Raw genomic sequence first — 14,480 nt, forward strand, 5'->3', positions numbered from 1 at the left:
TCACTCGCATATGAATTTACTGGTTATAATTGAATGGAGTCACTGCTATAATGAGTTTGCTGGTTTCTCATTGAGACTGAATTTAGTGGACTCCACTGGTGAGAAATTGAAATGACTGGTCCTGAGCCAGGAAGTGCACTTTAGCTCAGGTTTGTCAGATCGGGATTTGGAGTTATGTGTCCCTGCTGTTCGTATGAATAATGTAGTAGGAAGTAAACACTGCTGTTAGGCCCAGCGGAGCTGTGTGCTGCTTAGAAGATGCATAGCGTGTTGAGGGTCACATAAGATGTGAACCCATTAAAACAAAAGTTTACTCAAAATGAAAATTCTTTCATAATTTAGCCTTACTTTCAGCCTTAAAACCCATGTGAATTTGTTCTGTGGAACACAAAAGGGAAGTTTTGAAGAATGTCTGTAAATCTCCAGTATGGTAATAATAAAACCATAAAATGTGTCCTTATATGACTTGTGCACGGTTTTCCAAGTCTTCTAAAGTCATATGATGGCTTTGTGTGAAGCACAGACTGAAGTTTAAGATATTCATATTGATCATCTTCCTCCTGACCTGACAGCAGAAAGGGACACCACTGAGGCCAAATTCCATTGGTTCTTGTGTATCTTGTGACCAAACATCATTGCCATCAATAGTGCATTTACTGCTGTTTAAAATATTTAGTTTTATATTTTGAAAGAAGTCTCTCATGCTCACCAAGGCTGCATTAAGTACAGTTAAAACAGTAATATTGTAAAATATTGTTACAATGTTAAATAACTCTTTTCTATTTTAATATATTTTAAAATGATAATTATTCCTGTAGTGGCAAAGCTGAATTTTCATCAGTCGTTACTCTAGACTTTAGTAATTATTCTAATATGCTGATTTAGTGATCACATTTCTTATTATTATCAATGGTTAAAGCAGTTGTGCTTCTTAATATTTTTGTGAAAACTGAAAAAACAATTCAGGATCTATTTTAAATATATATATTTTTTGTAACAATGAAAAAGACTTTTCTTTCACTCTTGATCAAGTTAATCAATACTTGCTGAATAAAGCTGCAGTTCAGAGACATTTTCGGTGAATAACGATTTTTAATTTTTTAACATAAAGCCATCGTTTGGCTTTATAAAACTTACTTTTGGTAGTTGATAGTTTTGTAATACATTAATAGTGAATTTTTTATTTTTATTTTTGTGTGTAATATGGTAATACATTACATTTTATTTTATAATATGGTTTGGAATAAAGTTCAAGTCAGGATTTTTGGTCACACTTTATTTTAAGGTCCAGCTATCGCCATTAACAAATCACTAACTACAACTTTTGCTTCAATAAACTCTTAATTTGCTGCTTATTAATAGTTAGTGAGGTAGTTGTTAAGTTTAGGTGTTGGGTAGGATTAGAGATGTAGAATATGCTCATGCAGATTATGTGCTTTATAAGTACTAATAAACAGCCAAAATTTTAATAATAGGCATGCAAATTTTTCAGGTTCAGTATCTGTGACATGCTGTCAGTCCATGATTTATTTAGTAAAAACAATAATGTACAGTAATGCATGTATAATGTCTATAGGCCAAGACGAAATGATCAATGAATAAATGTAAAAAAAAATTGCAAATATTGCTGTTTTGAAAGTACAGCCACACTGTAAAAAATGACCATGATTTTAACGGTAAAAAATGGTGAAAATGCTACAGTAAAAACCTGTTAAATGTTAACGGTAAGTTCCCCTACTATATACAGTACAGTGAAAAACTGTTATAGACATTTCAGACAATTTTACGGTAAAATACAGTTTTTGGAAGTGAAAGAAAAATAAAAAATTTACAGGGAAAAACCGTAAATTGACATTCCCAGAATTCCCTTCGTTGCATTTCAAATTTTATGCTTTTTCTTTTAAATAACTGTTTCTTCTTAGCTTTCCTGTAGCTCAAATAGTAGAGCATGGCGCTAGCAACGCCAAGATCATGGGTTCAATTCCCAGGGAAAGCAAGAGCTGATAAAATGTAGAAACTGTAACTTGAATGCAATGTGAGTCACTTTGGATAAAAGCGTCTGTTAAATGCATAAATGTTATCAGTAATGTTTATTAGGGTTGTATGTTCCATCTAATGTTGTTAAATTTATTGCATATTTCAGTTTCATGAGTTGTCACCATGACAGTGTTTAGTGTTTGTGTGAATGGCATTGTGCACCTTCTATATATATTAGTATTGGCCTTCTCAGCTTGTGGTGAGCTTTGGTTCATCATGTGACTTTCTAATCACCACCTGATTTTGATGGTTATCGGTGTAGGTACAAAACCGATTTCAGAACTTCAATAGGTATATTAACATTACATCAGTTAAAGGAACGTTCCACTTTTTTTGAAAATAGGCTAATTTTACAACTCCCCTAGAGTTAAACAGTTGAGTTTTACCGTTTTTGAATCCATTCAGCCGATCGGTAGCACTTTTAGCTTAGCTTAGCATAGATCATTGAATCGGATTAGATCATTAGCATCTCGCTCAAAAATGACCAAAGAGTTTCGATAATTTTCCTATTTAAAGCTTGACTCTTCTGTAGTTACATTGTGTACTAAGACCGACAGAAAATGAAAAGTTGCGATTTTCTAGGCCGATATGGCTAGGAACTATACTCCCATTCCGGCGTAATAATCAAGGAACTTTGCTGCCGTAGCATGGCTGCAGCAGGCGCAGTGATATTACGCAGTGCCTGAAAGTAGTCCCCAGCTAGGTAACTAGATATGATATAGCTGGGGACTACTTTCAGGCACTGCGTAATATCGGCTGAATGGATTCAAAAACGGTAAAACTCAACTGTTTAACTCTAGGGGAGTTGTAAAATGAGCCTATTTTCAACAGTTCAACAGTACAGTTTTTAATTGTAAATCTGTAAACCCTAAAATGTTGCTGTTTTTATGGTAATGTTCTGGCAACCTCAACTGTCGTTTTTTTTACCGTACATTTTACAGAATTTTTATTTTTTTTACTTGGCACAAAACATTACATACACATACACAAGTTATATATACACTCATAAGCTGTACACACATTTGCATGAAGTAATGGGATTTAGACAACTCATAGCATTCAAACGCTCTGAAACGCCTTGCCAGCATTCTTCCATTGCAAGTGCTTTACTGTCTGTAAATACCAATTTTGTTTTTACAAACTGAAGGGCACGTCTAAATTATTTTCTGCTCTAAACAGCATGACACAGATTTTAAACTGACATAACATCTGTTTTTAAATTTTCTGCAAGATTGGATGTCTGACTCGGTCTGTTCTGGTTTCACAGATGCAACCAACGGCCCGAGCGGCCCAGGCTACAGACCACCACCCCGAACCAGAGAGGTGGTCATTAACGGTCAAACAGTCAAGCTAAAATACTGTTTCACCTGCAAGATCTTCCGACCGCCGCGGGCCTCGCACTGCAGCCTGTGTGACAACTGCGTGGGTAAGCGTCTGTGTATACTGCAAATACGTTTATATAATTGTCAGCATCATGTAAAGAAGAGTTAACATATGATTTTCCTGGCTGTGTGTTTCTCCTCAGAGAGATTTGATCATCACTGCCCGTGGGTGGGCAACTGCGTAGGGAGGAGGAACTATCGCTTCTTCTACCTGTTCATCCTCTCACTCTCCTCCCTCACCATCTTCATCTTCGCCTTCGTCATCACGCACGTAATACTGAGTAAGAGTGCTGATCGCCTACTTTCTTATATAACTTCACCCTTCAGTCCCAAAACACATGACAGATCTTATCATACCTTGTCTTGTTTAACAGTGTTCAGCAAAACAACTCAGTGTTTTTGCTTTTTCTAAACCAGGATTTGACAGCTTGGGGGTTTTTAGGATTGTCATAGAAATGGCTTTTAATTACAAAGATAATATGAGGATTACCACTTGGTCTTGCATATATGTACTGTTTATTGCTGAAGCAACCAGTTGGTCAAGTCAAGTCAAATTTATTTGAATAGCGCTTTTCATACACATTGTTTGAAATCATGACTTTAGTGTTCATAATATCTCAATATCTTCATGCATTACAGTCGCATTTAGCAGATTATTTAGCTGGGAAAAATGGTTTGCATTTTGTGACAATTAATCAAGCTGTTGAGATTTGCTATATGGAACATGTCGGGCATGTTTACATATAAAGTACACAATTATATAATAAAAAAAATTAGTCAGTTATAGTATGCATCGCTTTACATTAGTGCGCTGTATATATGCAAGTAAAGTTGGATATAATATGTATGCTATTTTATATCATTGCAATTTACATTTCGTGGTGATATAAACAATCATGCAGCTGAAAATTGATATGTAGCCTAGTAAATATTGTTTTTATGTGAGTATACTGTATTTATGCAGGAAAAATAGGATACATTATATATACAGTATATATATTCAAAAACAGTATCATAGCTACTAAACTATTTATTGTTATGGTTTTAAATGATTAACAGTTGAAAACATTAGAAATTTAGAAGATTAATCAAAGGTAATCCGTTACATTACTTTAATAAAGTAATTGTATACTTATTACATTTTACATAGGGTAACTTGTAATCTGTAATCTATTACATTTTACTCATCTCACCTGCACAAAAACAGATTCAGTATTCCTCAAAATCATTAAAAATCAGTGAAATGCAAACTCAGAATATGACACAAACCTGCAATAATTAAATATGGTAAATAACACAAATATCCTTTAAGTATTTGAATCCCATTTTACTAACCAATGTCTTTACTGCTGACCTTCGATGATCCAGTGCAAGCATGCTAATAAGCAAATATGCCTATAATTTTTTTTAAATTGCTGAAGAGTGTTGAACTTTCTTCTATAGCGTCCTATTCTTCATGCAATCCAGAATGGCAGCATTGTTTGAGCTGTGCTTTCTACCGTACATTTCCTTCAGCCTGCTTATTCAATTCTCTTTTGGTGTGAAAGGGCTTTTACTTGTGCCAAAAATATTACTTTTTTTTTATATTAAAAACAAGCAAGCAAGTCCAGCCCAAATAAGACAAAAAAGTAACACAAAAGTAACACAACATTACTTTCTATAAAAATCAACTAAGTAACGCAATTAGTTACTTTTTTAGGGAGTAACACAATAATGTAATATTGTAATGCATTACTTTTAGAAGTCACTTTCCCCAACACTGGTCATATTCAACTTGTTTCTCTTACAAAACATTTCAGTTATACAAATATATTTGGTATTTATGGTGTATTTGCACCAAAATGCCCCTTTACTCCTACCCAAAATGAAAATTTTGTCATTAATCACTTACCCCCATGTCGTTCCAAACCCATAAAAGCTTTGTTCGTCTTCGGAACACAATTTAAGATATTTTAGATGAAAACCAGGAGGCTTGTGACTGTCCCATTGACTGCCAAACAATTAACACTGTCAAGGCCCAGAAAAGTATGAAGACATCGTCAAAATAGTCCATCTGCCATCAGTGGTTCAACCGTAACGCTATGAAACTACGAGAATCCTTTTTGTACGCAAAGAAAAAAAACGACTTTATTCAACAATTCGTCTTCTCTGTGTCACCATAGCGCCATTTTGGAGAATATCCGCAGTCACAAGCCTCCCGGTTTTCATCTAAAATATCTTAAATTGTGTTCCGAAGACGAACGAAGTTTTTACAGGTTTGGAACGACATGGTACCCCCATTGATTAATGGCAAAATTTTCATTTTGGTGTGAAGTAAAACTTTAAGACCTAGTACTGGTTCTTCATCACTGTAATGTATGATTCAGCGCCCCACCATCGATCGGCTCCTCCTCTCGGCTGATGACTGGCAGGAGGAAACCACGAGGCCACTGACAAAGCAGTTTCCTCCCTGGGCAAAGTGATGGAGAGCTCAGCGCTGTTTACTGCACAGAACTGATCAATCGGGCTGTGAGGGCAGGGGTACTCTGGGGTTGCTGTAGTGACAAATGGCTCCTGTAAGATGTTTATTGGACAGGGAACACTCAGTGCAGCTTTATTTACCCACGAATCTCTCCTCAGATGCCCTCCGGATGCCATTAGTATTAAACACAGTGGCTGACTTTGAAGCAGTCCAGAAGGTGATTGCATTGAGAGTGTCAGGACAGTGGTTTAGGGATTGGTGCACCATGGGACAGTGACGGTAATTGTAATATCATGGTGATTTCAAAATAGCACGATACTGAACAATTTTCATGCACTTACAAATACTCGTATGTTCATGTCCATATGATATGGTAGTTCATAATACCATGGTATTACATCAAAGTAGTGGAAAACATGGTATTATCATGTTTACTATGTGTTATCCAGAATATTAAGACTGGGTGAATGCATCTTGAGGAAAGGGTCTCTGAGTATGTGACTGCATGCATTGCTTACGACATCAGTGTGTTACTGCATGTTAAAAATATAAAAAAGCACCACAGCTCAGCGCTTTTGCTCCAAAAATAGCAGTGCTTTGTCCAAGATGCATCAGGATGCATTAGCATTAAACTACAAATCCGACATGGCCTTACTGACCTACCTACAGTACGTGCGGTTTGAGTTTGAGGGATTGGATCACAAAATTGCATTAAATCACCTTAGATAAAAATTAAATACCATCCCTTGTGAAAAAAAGTTGTGTGCCTAATTGCATTTATTGTAGAGTACTTCAAAATTTAAAAAGAATATTATAAAAAAAACTGTGCTTGGAGATAATATAATATTAATAAACTAAAATGCCACTTAAAAAAGTACATGACTGACTTGTTTTAGAGTACACTTATTTTGATTGTTTTGACTGACAGTACTAAAGTAAAAATTACAAGATGTAAAATAAGTCTTTGATGTCCCCAGAGCCCATATTTGAAGTTTTAGCTCAATATACCACCACAGATCAATTTTTACCGCTTGTTAAAATTGCCACTTTTAGGGTGTGAGCCAAAACACGCTGTTTTGAGTAAGTTGCTTTAATGCAAATGAGCTGTTGCTCCCGGAGAAGAGGGCGGAGCTTTAAGAGCTCCAGCTCCACATTAGCAGTGCTAGCCTTTGCATATAAACATTCCACTATTAATACAAGCCTGTTATCTTTACAGAAAACTACTCGGTTTCAAAGTCAGTCATCTGATTATACTGTGCATAATACATTTGCGTTTATGAATTACACAGACGGGGAGCACTGTGGGATAAAAATAACAACATAGCTGGTCTCATGCTATCACAAACGTTATAAGTCCCACTTCTGAATATGAGCTTGACAACTTCAAGCAATCGACTCTTCAACTTTTAACTACCACATTCCTATTCACGATCACTCTGGTAGCACTTGAAGGCAGCATCAGTGAAAACAGACAGAGACAATGATAGCTTCAGCAATAAGTCTTACAGAGTGCCATGACGCTCTTTCAGAAAGGCAATTTGGAAAACAAACACGTGATACTTACTTTGTCTCGAGCTGACGTTCGTGCACGAAGCGTTGGTATTAATTCCGAAACATATAGGGGACGCTACTGATTTTTTCCGGGATATTTCCTTCGAAAATGACATTTAACCAGTTCGGCTCAGATGAGGGGAGATTATGGCGTTGTTATGTTCATTAGTGCATCCCAAAACACAACACTTGTAAAGCCTCTTTGGAGCTGACATTGTATATAACTCCAGTAATGGCGGACCTCAGTTCCTTACTCAGGGCTGGGCGGGACTTTTTCCCCTCGGTGACGTGAACAGTGGGAGAATCTGAAACGGCTCGTTTGGAGAGACGTTATGATTATTGGTTTTATAAAAAAATTAGTTAGTGGATTTTTACCATTATAGGCTGGTTGTTTTCACACACTGCGGCCACACAACTGTGTTCAAACACCTTATAAAAGTGATTTTTGCATAATAGGTCCCCTTTAAATTCTGGCAATTTTGTTGACTTGATTACACAGATACTATTTGAACTGAGCTGGATGATGACATCCCTGAATCAACAATGAACTTTTAAATTTAGTGTTTCCTATCGTCCTCTTGCATAATCGACACACTATTTTCCTGTTTAAAACTGTAAAGCTCCTTTGACACAATCTGTATTGTATAAAGCGCTACATAAATAAAGGTGACTTGACTTGAAAGCTATACTATAATTTTAGTATTTAATATTAAATATTTATTTAATATTGCATTTAAAGTTTAAATGTATTACCAACACGTTCTCACTCCCAACGCTTGGTCAGGACCCTTTGGCGTTGCTTTCTGATGCTCAAGGTACCCCATTAGCGTCACTTTTCGAGGTGCAGGGTCCTCCATTGTTTTCAGTTGTTTGTCTTAATTTAATGGTTTGCATGCATTTGTAAAAAGTAGAAATAATTTTCTATAAATTTATACTTTCATTGGAGCATCTAACCCCACCCCTACCCTAAACCTACCCACTTCTGAACAATATAAAACCCGTAGCAGGCAAATATACGTACAGTCACAGGTATTTATTGTAAAAACTGACCAAAAAAAAAAAAAGCAGTATAAAAGCATTTTAAACAAGTCCTGTTGCATTCCAAGTCTTCTGAAGACATGCGATATCTTTATGCGAAGAACATAAGATTTTAATCACTGAACATGATCCTGCTCCGATAATGCGCTCACATCTCATTCAAAAACATGCTCCCATAGCATGACACAATTGGTCACAAGATACACAAGAGCCAATAGCATTTCACAACCAAGGTTGATGTGAGGCTTCTTCTGGTGGTATTTTTGGGAGGTTTTTTGCGGAGACGTCTATTCCTCTCACAAATCAAAATCATTTAGCCTCGGAAGACTTGGAATATTGATGCTTTTTGAATAAATTATGACTGTAGTTGTATCTGCCTGTTATAACTTGTGTTTTATTGACAAATGGTAGGTTTAGGGGCAGGGGTTGGGTTACGTATTGTTACGGCAATATTATTACCCAATATATAATTTAATCATAACGATCAAATTCCCAGTGTCTTCGGCATATTGAAACCAAGAGTTTCTTATTTAAAGCAACGGAGAGCCCTGCACCTCGAAGAGTCCTGACCAAGCGTCGATATGTGACGAGTTGGGAGTGAAAATGTGTTGGTATTACATTTTAAATAATTAAATGTTAAATAAAACATGCAATTCAGTGTCCAAAAACACTACATTCATTTCACACTTAAGTATATTATTTTAGAGTATACTATTTCCATAATAAATATACTTTTTAAACCAAGAGACTGCGAAGAGTATGCTCGCATGTTTTCTTAATTAACGATAGCTGCTAATGTGGCATCCATGTATTTGATAAAACTAGGATTTCGAGTGCCTGCAAACATCTGTAAGACAGCAGCTGGTTAATTTCTTATTCCAGTGATTCTTTGCTCAATATGCCACCTGCTTATGAGACTTGTGTTTCATGTTTCTGTGACAGCGTTTCTTTGTTACATAACCAGTGCTTTTCCTGCAGGATCCAACAGGACTGGCTTTCTTAGTGCTCTCAAAGACAGCCCTGCTAGATATCCTTTCACTAAAGTGTGTGTGTGTGGGAAGAGGCTGTGCAATAGGAGTCTATTTCTGGTTTTCACACCTCTGGAACACAGTTGCAGAAAAGCAGCCCACACTGACTTTCTCTACATCTTCATTGCTATGTGTCTGTACCCCTCTCTTTTCAATGGAAAGAACTATGTTATTAAATACGGTCTGTGGGAAGTCTTTGCATATCTGAGATTGGCTTGAGAAGGAATCTTCTGTCTGAATGCACAAATATGCAGAAGAGAGATTTGTATTAGCAAAGGGATGTCTCGCTGTCGTGTTCATTAGCGAGACCGGCTTCCTGCTCACGGTCAATTATTAGCTTGTCATGCATCTTTTATTGCTTCATGATAGACTTAATCTAATAAGCAAGCAAGTCAATGCTAGTGCCAGCAAAAACATACTTTGCAAATTGTTTTCTTAATCAGTATTTTTGACTTGTTTTTTAGTTAAAATATCTAAATATCTTTTATAAATGTAGATGTGCAGCCACATTGCATAAAACCGTTTATTTTAATTTATCGTAAATGCTTTGCAAGTATACATTTAACAGTATACTTTAAGCATAAGACAGAAAGTCCAATTTAAGTGAGTCAAAATGTACTTTTAAGTTCGTATTTGTAAATAATATATGAGATGAAAAATATATTTTAATTCTATAATTTAATTTTGAATAAAATTGCATAAAACTTTTTCAGAAAATATATTTATTATTAAATATAAAATGTTTATTTTTTCTTGTATTCAGCATAAACCTTACAAAATTTTATTAGATTTATGCTTTGATTCATTTTAAGATTTATGCTTTGAAAACAAGTGCACTATACCGTTAAAAAATGTGAGGTTAATAAAAAAAAAAATATATATATATATATATATCATTTGACTGTAAATTTACTTGATCAGAAGTCACAGCAAAGACATTTGTAATGCTACAAAACATAATAAACAATTTAATCAATTTAAATTGAATTTTGCCACAAAAATTAAGCAGCACAACCGTTTTCAACATTGATACTAATAAGAAATGTTTCTTAAGCATCAAATCAACATATTATAATAATTTCTGAAGGATGCTGAAAATTCAGCTTTGCATCACAGGAATAAATTACATGTATATATTTAATTACATTATTATATTTTAAATGTAATAATATACATATTGTCATTTGTAATATTTCACAATTAATCAAATAAATGCACCCTTAGTGGGCATAATGATATTTCTTAAAACATTTATTAATTAAATAAAGTAAGAATATTTTTTATAGACATAGTAATAATAATAATAAACATTATTATTAGTTTTACAATATTTTTGATGAAATAAAAATAAAAAAAACTTTTTGAATGGTAGTATAAATTAAACTCATCAAAGATGCATCTTATTGGCCAAAATCAGCGCTGTTTGTTTTTGCACTATTAGCACTAGCAGCGGTTAGTGGATTTTTTGTCTATTAAAGGTTTGTGTACAGTTTCAATTAATTTTCTGGCAGCAGTGATTCATAAAAATGACAAAGAAAGCAGCTTTAACCGGGCACATATTCAGAAGTGTGGAGTAGTCGGGCGCACTTTCAGCATTTTAAAGATCAGGTGTCTGGATTGCAGTGGTGGAATGATGCTGTACAAATCCAATATTTCTAGCATACTTGAGTCATTTGATGCGAGTCCAATTTTCTGAAGCCATCAGGCAGCTTTTATAATAAGTGGATGTATAGATTTCTATTTTCCTTGACGGTTGTACTGTTCTGGAAGTGGTGGTGTGCTTTTTCTCCGTCTGGTCCATCGTGGGACTGTCAGGATTCCATACCTACCTGATCAGCTCCAATCAGACCACCAATGAAGACGTGAGTACCTATCTTTCACTATTAACATTTGACTATTAGAATATCATCTCAATATTCATTAACTAATGAATGTGATGTGATAATTGACAATGTTTTATAATAATACACCCAGGACTGTATGTTATACACTATGCACACCGTTCAAAAGTTTGGGGTTGGGAAGATTTGTTAATATTTTTGAAGTAAGTCTTTTATGCTTCGCAATGCTGCATTTGTTTGATTAAAAAGAATTATGAAATATTATTGCAATTTAAAAAAAAAATTTTTCCTGTGATGGCAAAGTTGAATTGTGAGCAGCCATTAGTATAGAATGTTTCAGGAATCTTTCTGATATGCTGCTTTTGTGCTCAAGAAACATTTCTTATAGTTATCACACTTGAAAATGCTTGTTCTGCTTTGTTGTTGTTGTTCAGGATTATTATAAATTCACAAGAACTGATTTTATTTGAAACACAATTTAGTCACTTTTGATCAATATAATGATTTTTTGCTGAATAAAAATATATATATATATATATAAAAAAAAAACTCTTATCGACCCCTAAGCTTTTGAATGTATGTGAAAAAATCTTTTTTTTTAGAACGATGGAAACCGAATATCAATTGAGTATAGAATATTGTTTGCTGTTTATAAATATGCAAGAAATAAACAGATATGTAATTCCATTTTCAAAAGAACATAAATACATTTTCACGGCCATTAGGAAATCTTTACGAGCAGTAAATTTTCTCAAATCACCCGACTGCAGGTTAATTTTGGACCATGCATACAAAGTTTATTTCAGTTTGTCCCTCTGGGTCTAAGACTGTGAGCCAAGATCAAAAGAGATGCTCGGAAAGCCTGACAAGCCGTAACAGGAAGACAATTAATGAGCACTTCAAAAGACTAGGTTTGAAGATCAATATGTTTGGTGGTATTTCTCACCGTAGCAGGAAGCAAAATATAATCAAGCTAAAACTCTTTTCCATCCTCACCCTGGTTCATCACTGGGTTTATTAAGGCAGCCTGTCGTCTCTCAGCGTCTCGCTGTCTGCTCTGATGTTGGCAGCTTGTCCCTCTCAGCTACTGTAGTTCTCAACGGTCACATCACTGTTTCAGATCAAAGGTTCATGGTCATCCAAACGAGGCAAAGGCAACTATAACCCCTACAGCTACGGAAACTTCATCACCAACTGCTGCGCTGCACTGTGTGGACCTCTGCCACCGAGGTGAATGCAGCAACTTTATGGTTTTGTCCTTTTGTTTTTGTCTTATGTTCAATGTCTGTTCAAATGGAACGCAGTGCTGCATACTGCACAGTATTTACTGTATACTGCGTACTACCTTTAGGCCATTTAAACTTGATAAACTTCTCAATCAGTAATATTCTATATTGTTGTTAACGAATTATGTAGTGTGTTTATGTGCCCAATTACAATCTTGAAAATAACTGGAGATATTTTAGATGAATATATTAACAAGTTCATAAATAGTTAAATCTTTAAGAAATTTTAAAATGTTGTCATGCCTAAATTTTAAAACAGATTTTAGGCTATTATTAATTTTGATTAAACATTCTATAATTTTAATATTGGACAAATATTAGTTATTTACGGAGACCCTAAGAGCTCATGGTGGTGGAAAGATTTCGGGGTGGGAGGAAAAAATTTGGGGTGGGAGGAAAAAATATTTTTCAAATCTTTTGCGTTCTCTCGCAAAGCAAACATCTTTGCGAGAGAACGCAAAGTTTTGCGAGGGAACGCAAACATCTTTGCGAGAGAACGCAAAGTTTTGCGAGAGAACAAAAAGTTTTGCGAGGGAACGCAAACATCTTTGCGAGAGAACACAAAGTTTTGCGAGAGAACGCAAAGTTTAGCGAGGGAACGCAAACATCTTTGTGAGAGAACGCAAAGTTTAGCGAGGGAACGCAAAGTTTTGCAAGAGAACGCAAAGTTTAGCGAGGGAACGCAAAGTTTAGCAAGGGAACGCAAACATCTTTGCGAGAGAACACAAAGTTTAGCGAGGGAACGCAAAGTTTTGTGAGAGAACGCAAAGTTTTGCGAGGGAACGCAAACATCTTTGCGAGAGAACACAAAGTTTTGCGAGAGAACGCAAAGATTAGCGAGGGGACACAAACATCTTTGCGAGAGAACGCAAAGTTTTGCGAGAGAACAAAAAGTTTTGCGAGGGAACGCAAACATCTTTGCGAGAGAACACAAAGTTTTGCGAGAGAACGCAAAGTTTAGCGAGGGAACGCAAACATCTTTGTGAGAGAACGCAAAGTTTAGCGAGGGAACGCAAAGTTTTGCAAGAGAACGCAAAGTTTTGCGAGGGAACGCAAACATCTTTGCGAGAGAACACAAAGTTTTGCGAGAGAACGCAAAGTATAGCGAGGGAACGCAAACATCTTTGTGAGAGAACGCAAAGTTTAGCGAGAGAACGCAAAGTTTTGTGAGAGAACGCAAAGTTTAGCGAGGGAACGTAAACATCTTTGCGAGAGAACGCAAAGTTTAGCGAGGGAACGTAAACATCTTTGCGAGAGAACGCAAAGTTTAGCGAGGGAACGTAAACATCTTTGCGAGAGAACGCAAAGTTTAGCGAGGGAACGCAAACATCTTTGCGAGAGAACACAAAGTTTTGCGAGAGAACACAAAGTTTAGCGAGGGAACGCAAAGTTTTGTGAGAGAACGCAAAGTTTTGCGAGGGAACGCAAACATCTTTGCGAGAGAACACAAAGTTTAGCGAGGGAACGCAAAGTTTTGCGAGAGAACAAAAAGTTTTGCGAGGGAACGCAAACATCTTTGCGAGAGAACACAAAGTTTTGCGAGAGAACGCAAAGTTTAGCGAGGGAACGCAAAGTTTAGCGAGGGAACGCAAAGTTTTGTGAGAGAACGCAAAGTTTTGCGAGGGAACGCAAACATCTTTGCGAGAGAACACAAAGTTTTGCGAGAGAACGCAAAGTTTAGCGAGGGAACGCAAAGTTTAGCGAGGGAACGCAAACATCTTTGTGAGAGAACGCAAAGTTTTGCAAGAGAACGCAAAGTTTAGCGAGGGAACGCAAAGTTTTGCGAGGGAACGCAAACATCTTTGCGAGAGAACACAAAGTTTTGCGAGAGAACGCAAAGTTTAGCGAGGGAACGC

At 36.0% G+C, this 14,480-nt stretch overlaps 1 protein-coding gene across 1 annotated transcript in view; it reads left to right on the forward strand.

The window, feature by feature from the left end:
- Positions 1-14,480, forward strand: part of LOC306879728 (palmitoyltransferase ZDHHC14) — a 28,609-nt gene that overhangs the window by 6,522 nt on the left and 7,607 nt on the right. Inside the window, exons 3-7 of the mRNA XM_079432883.1 lie at positions 3,305-3,463; positions 3,563-3,700; positions 9,448-9,494; positions 11,255-11,359; positions 12,459-12,568. Of these exons, the coding sequence (XP_079289009.1) occupies positions 3,305-3,463; positions 3,563-3,700; positions 9,448-9,494; positions 11,255-11,359; positions 12,459-12,568 (559 nt within the window). The remainder of the gene's footprint in view (positions 1-3,304; positions 3,464-3,562; positions 3,701-9,447; positions 9,495-11,254; positions 11,360-12,458; positions 12,569-14,480) is intronic.

The sequence above is a fragment of the Barbus barbus genome (assembly GCF_936440315.1).
Source record: "Barbus barbus genome assembly, chromosome: 14".
Lineage (NCBI taxonomy): Eukaryota > Metazoa > Chordata > Actinopteri > Cypriniformes > Cyprinidae > Barbus > Barbus barbus.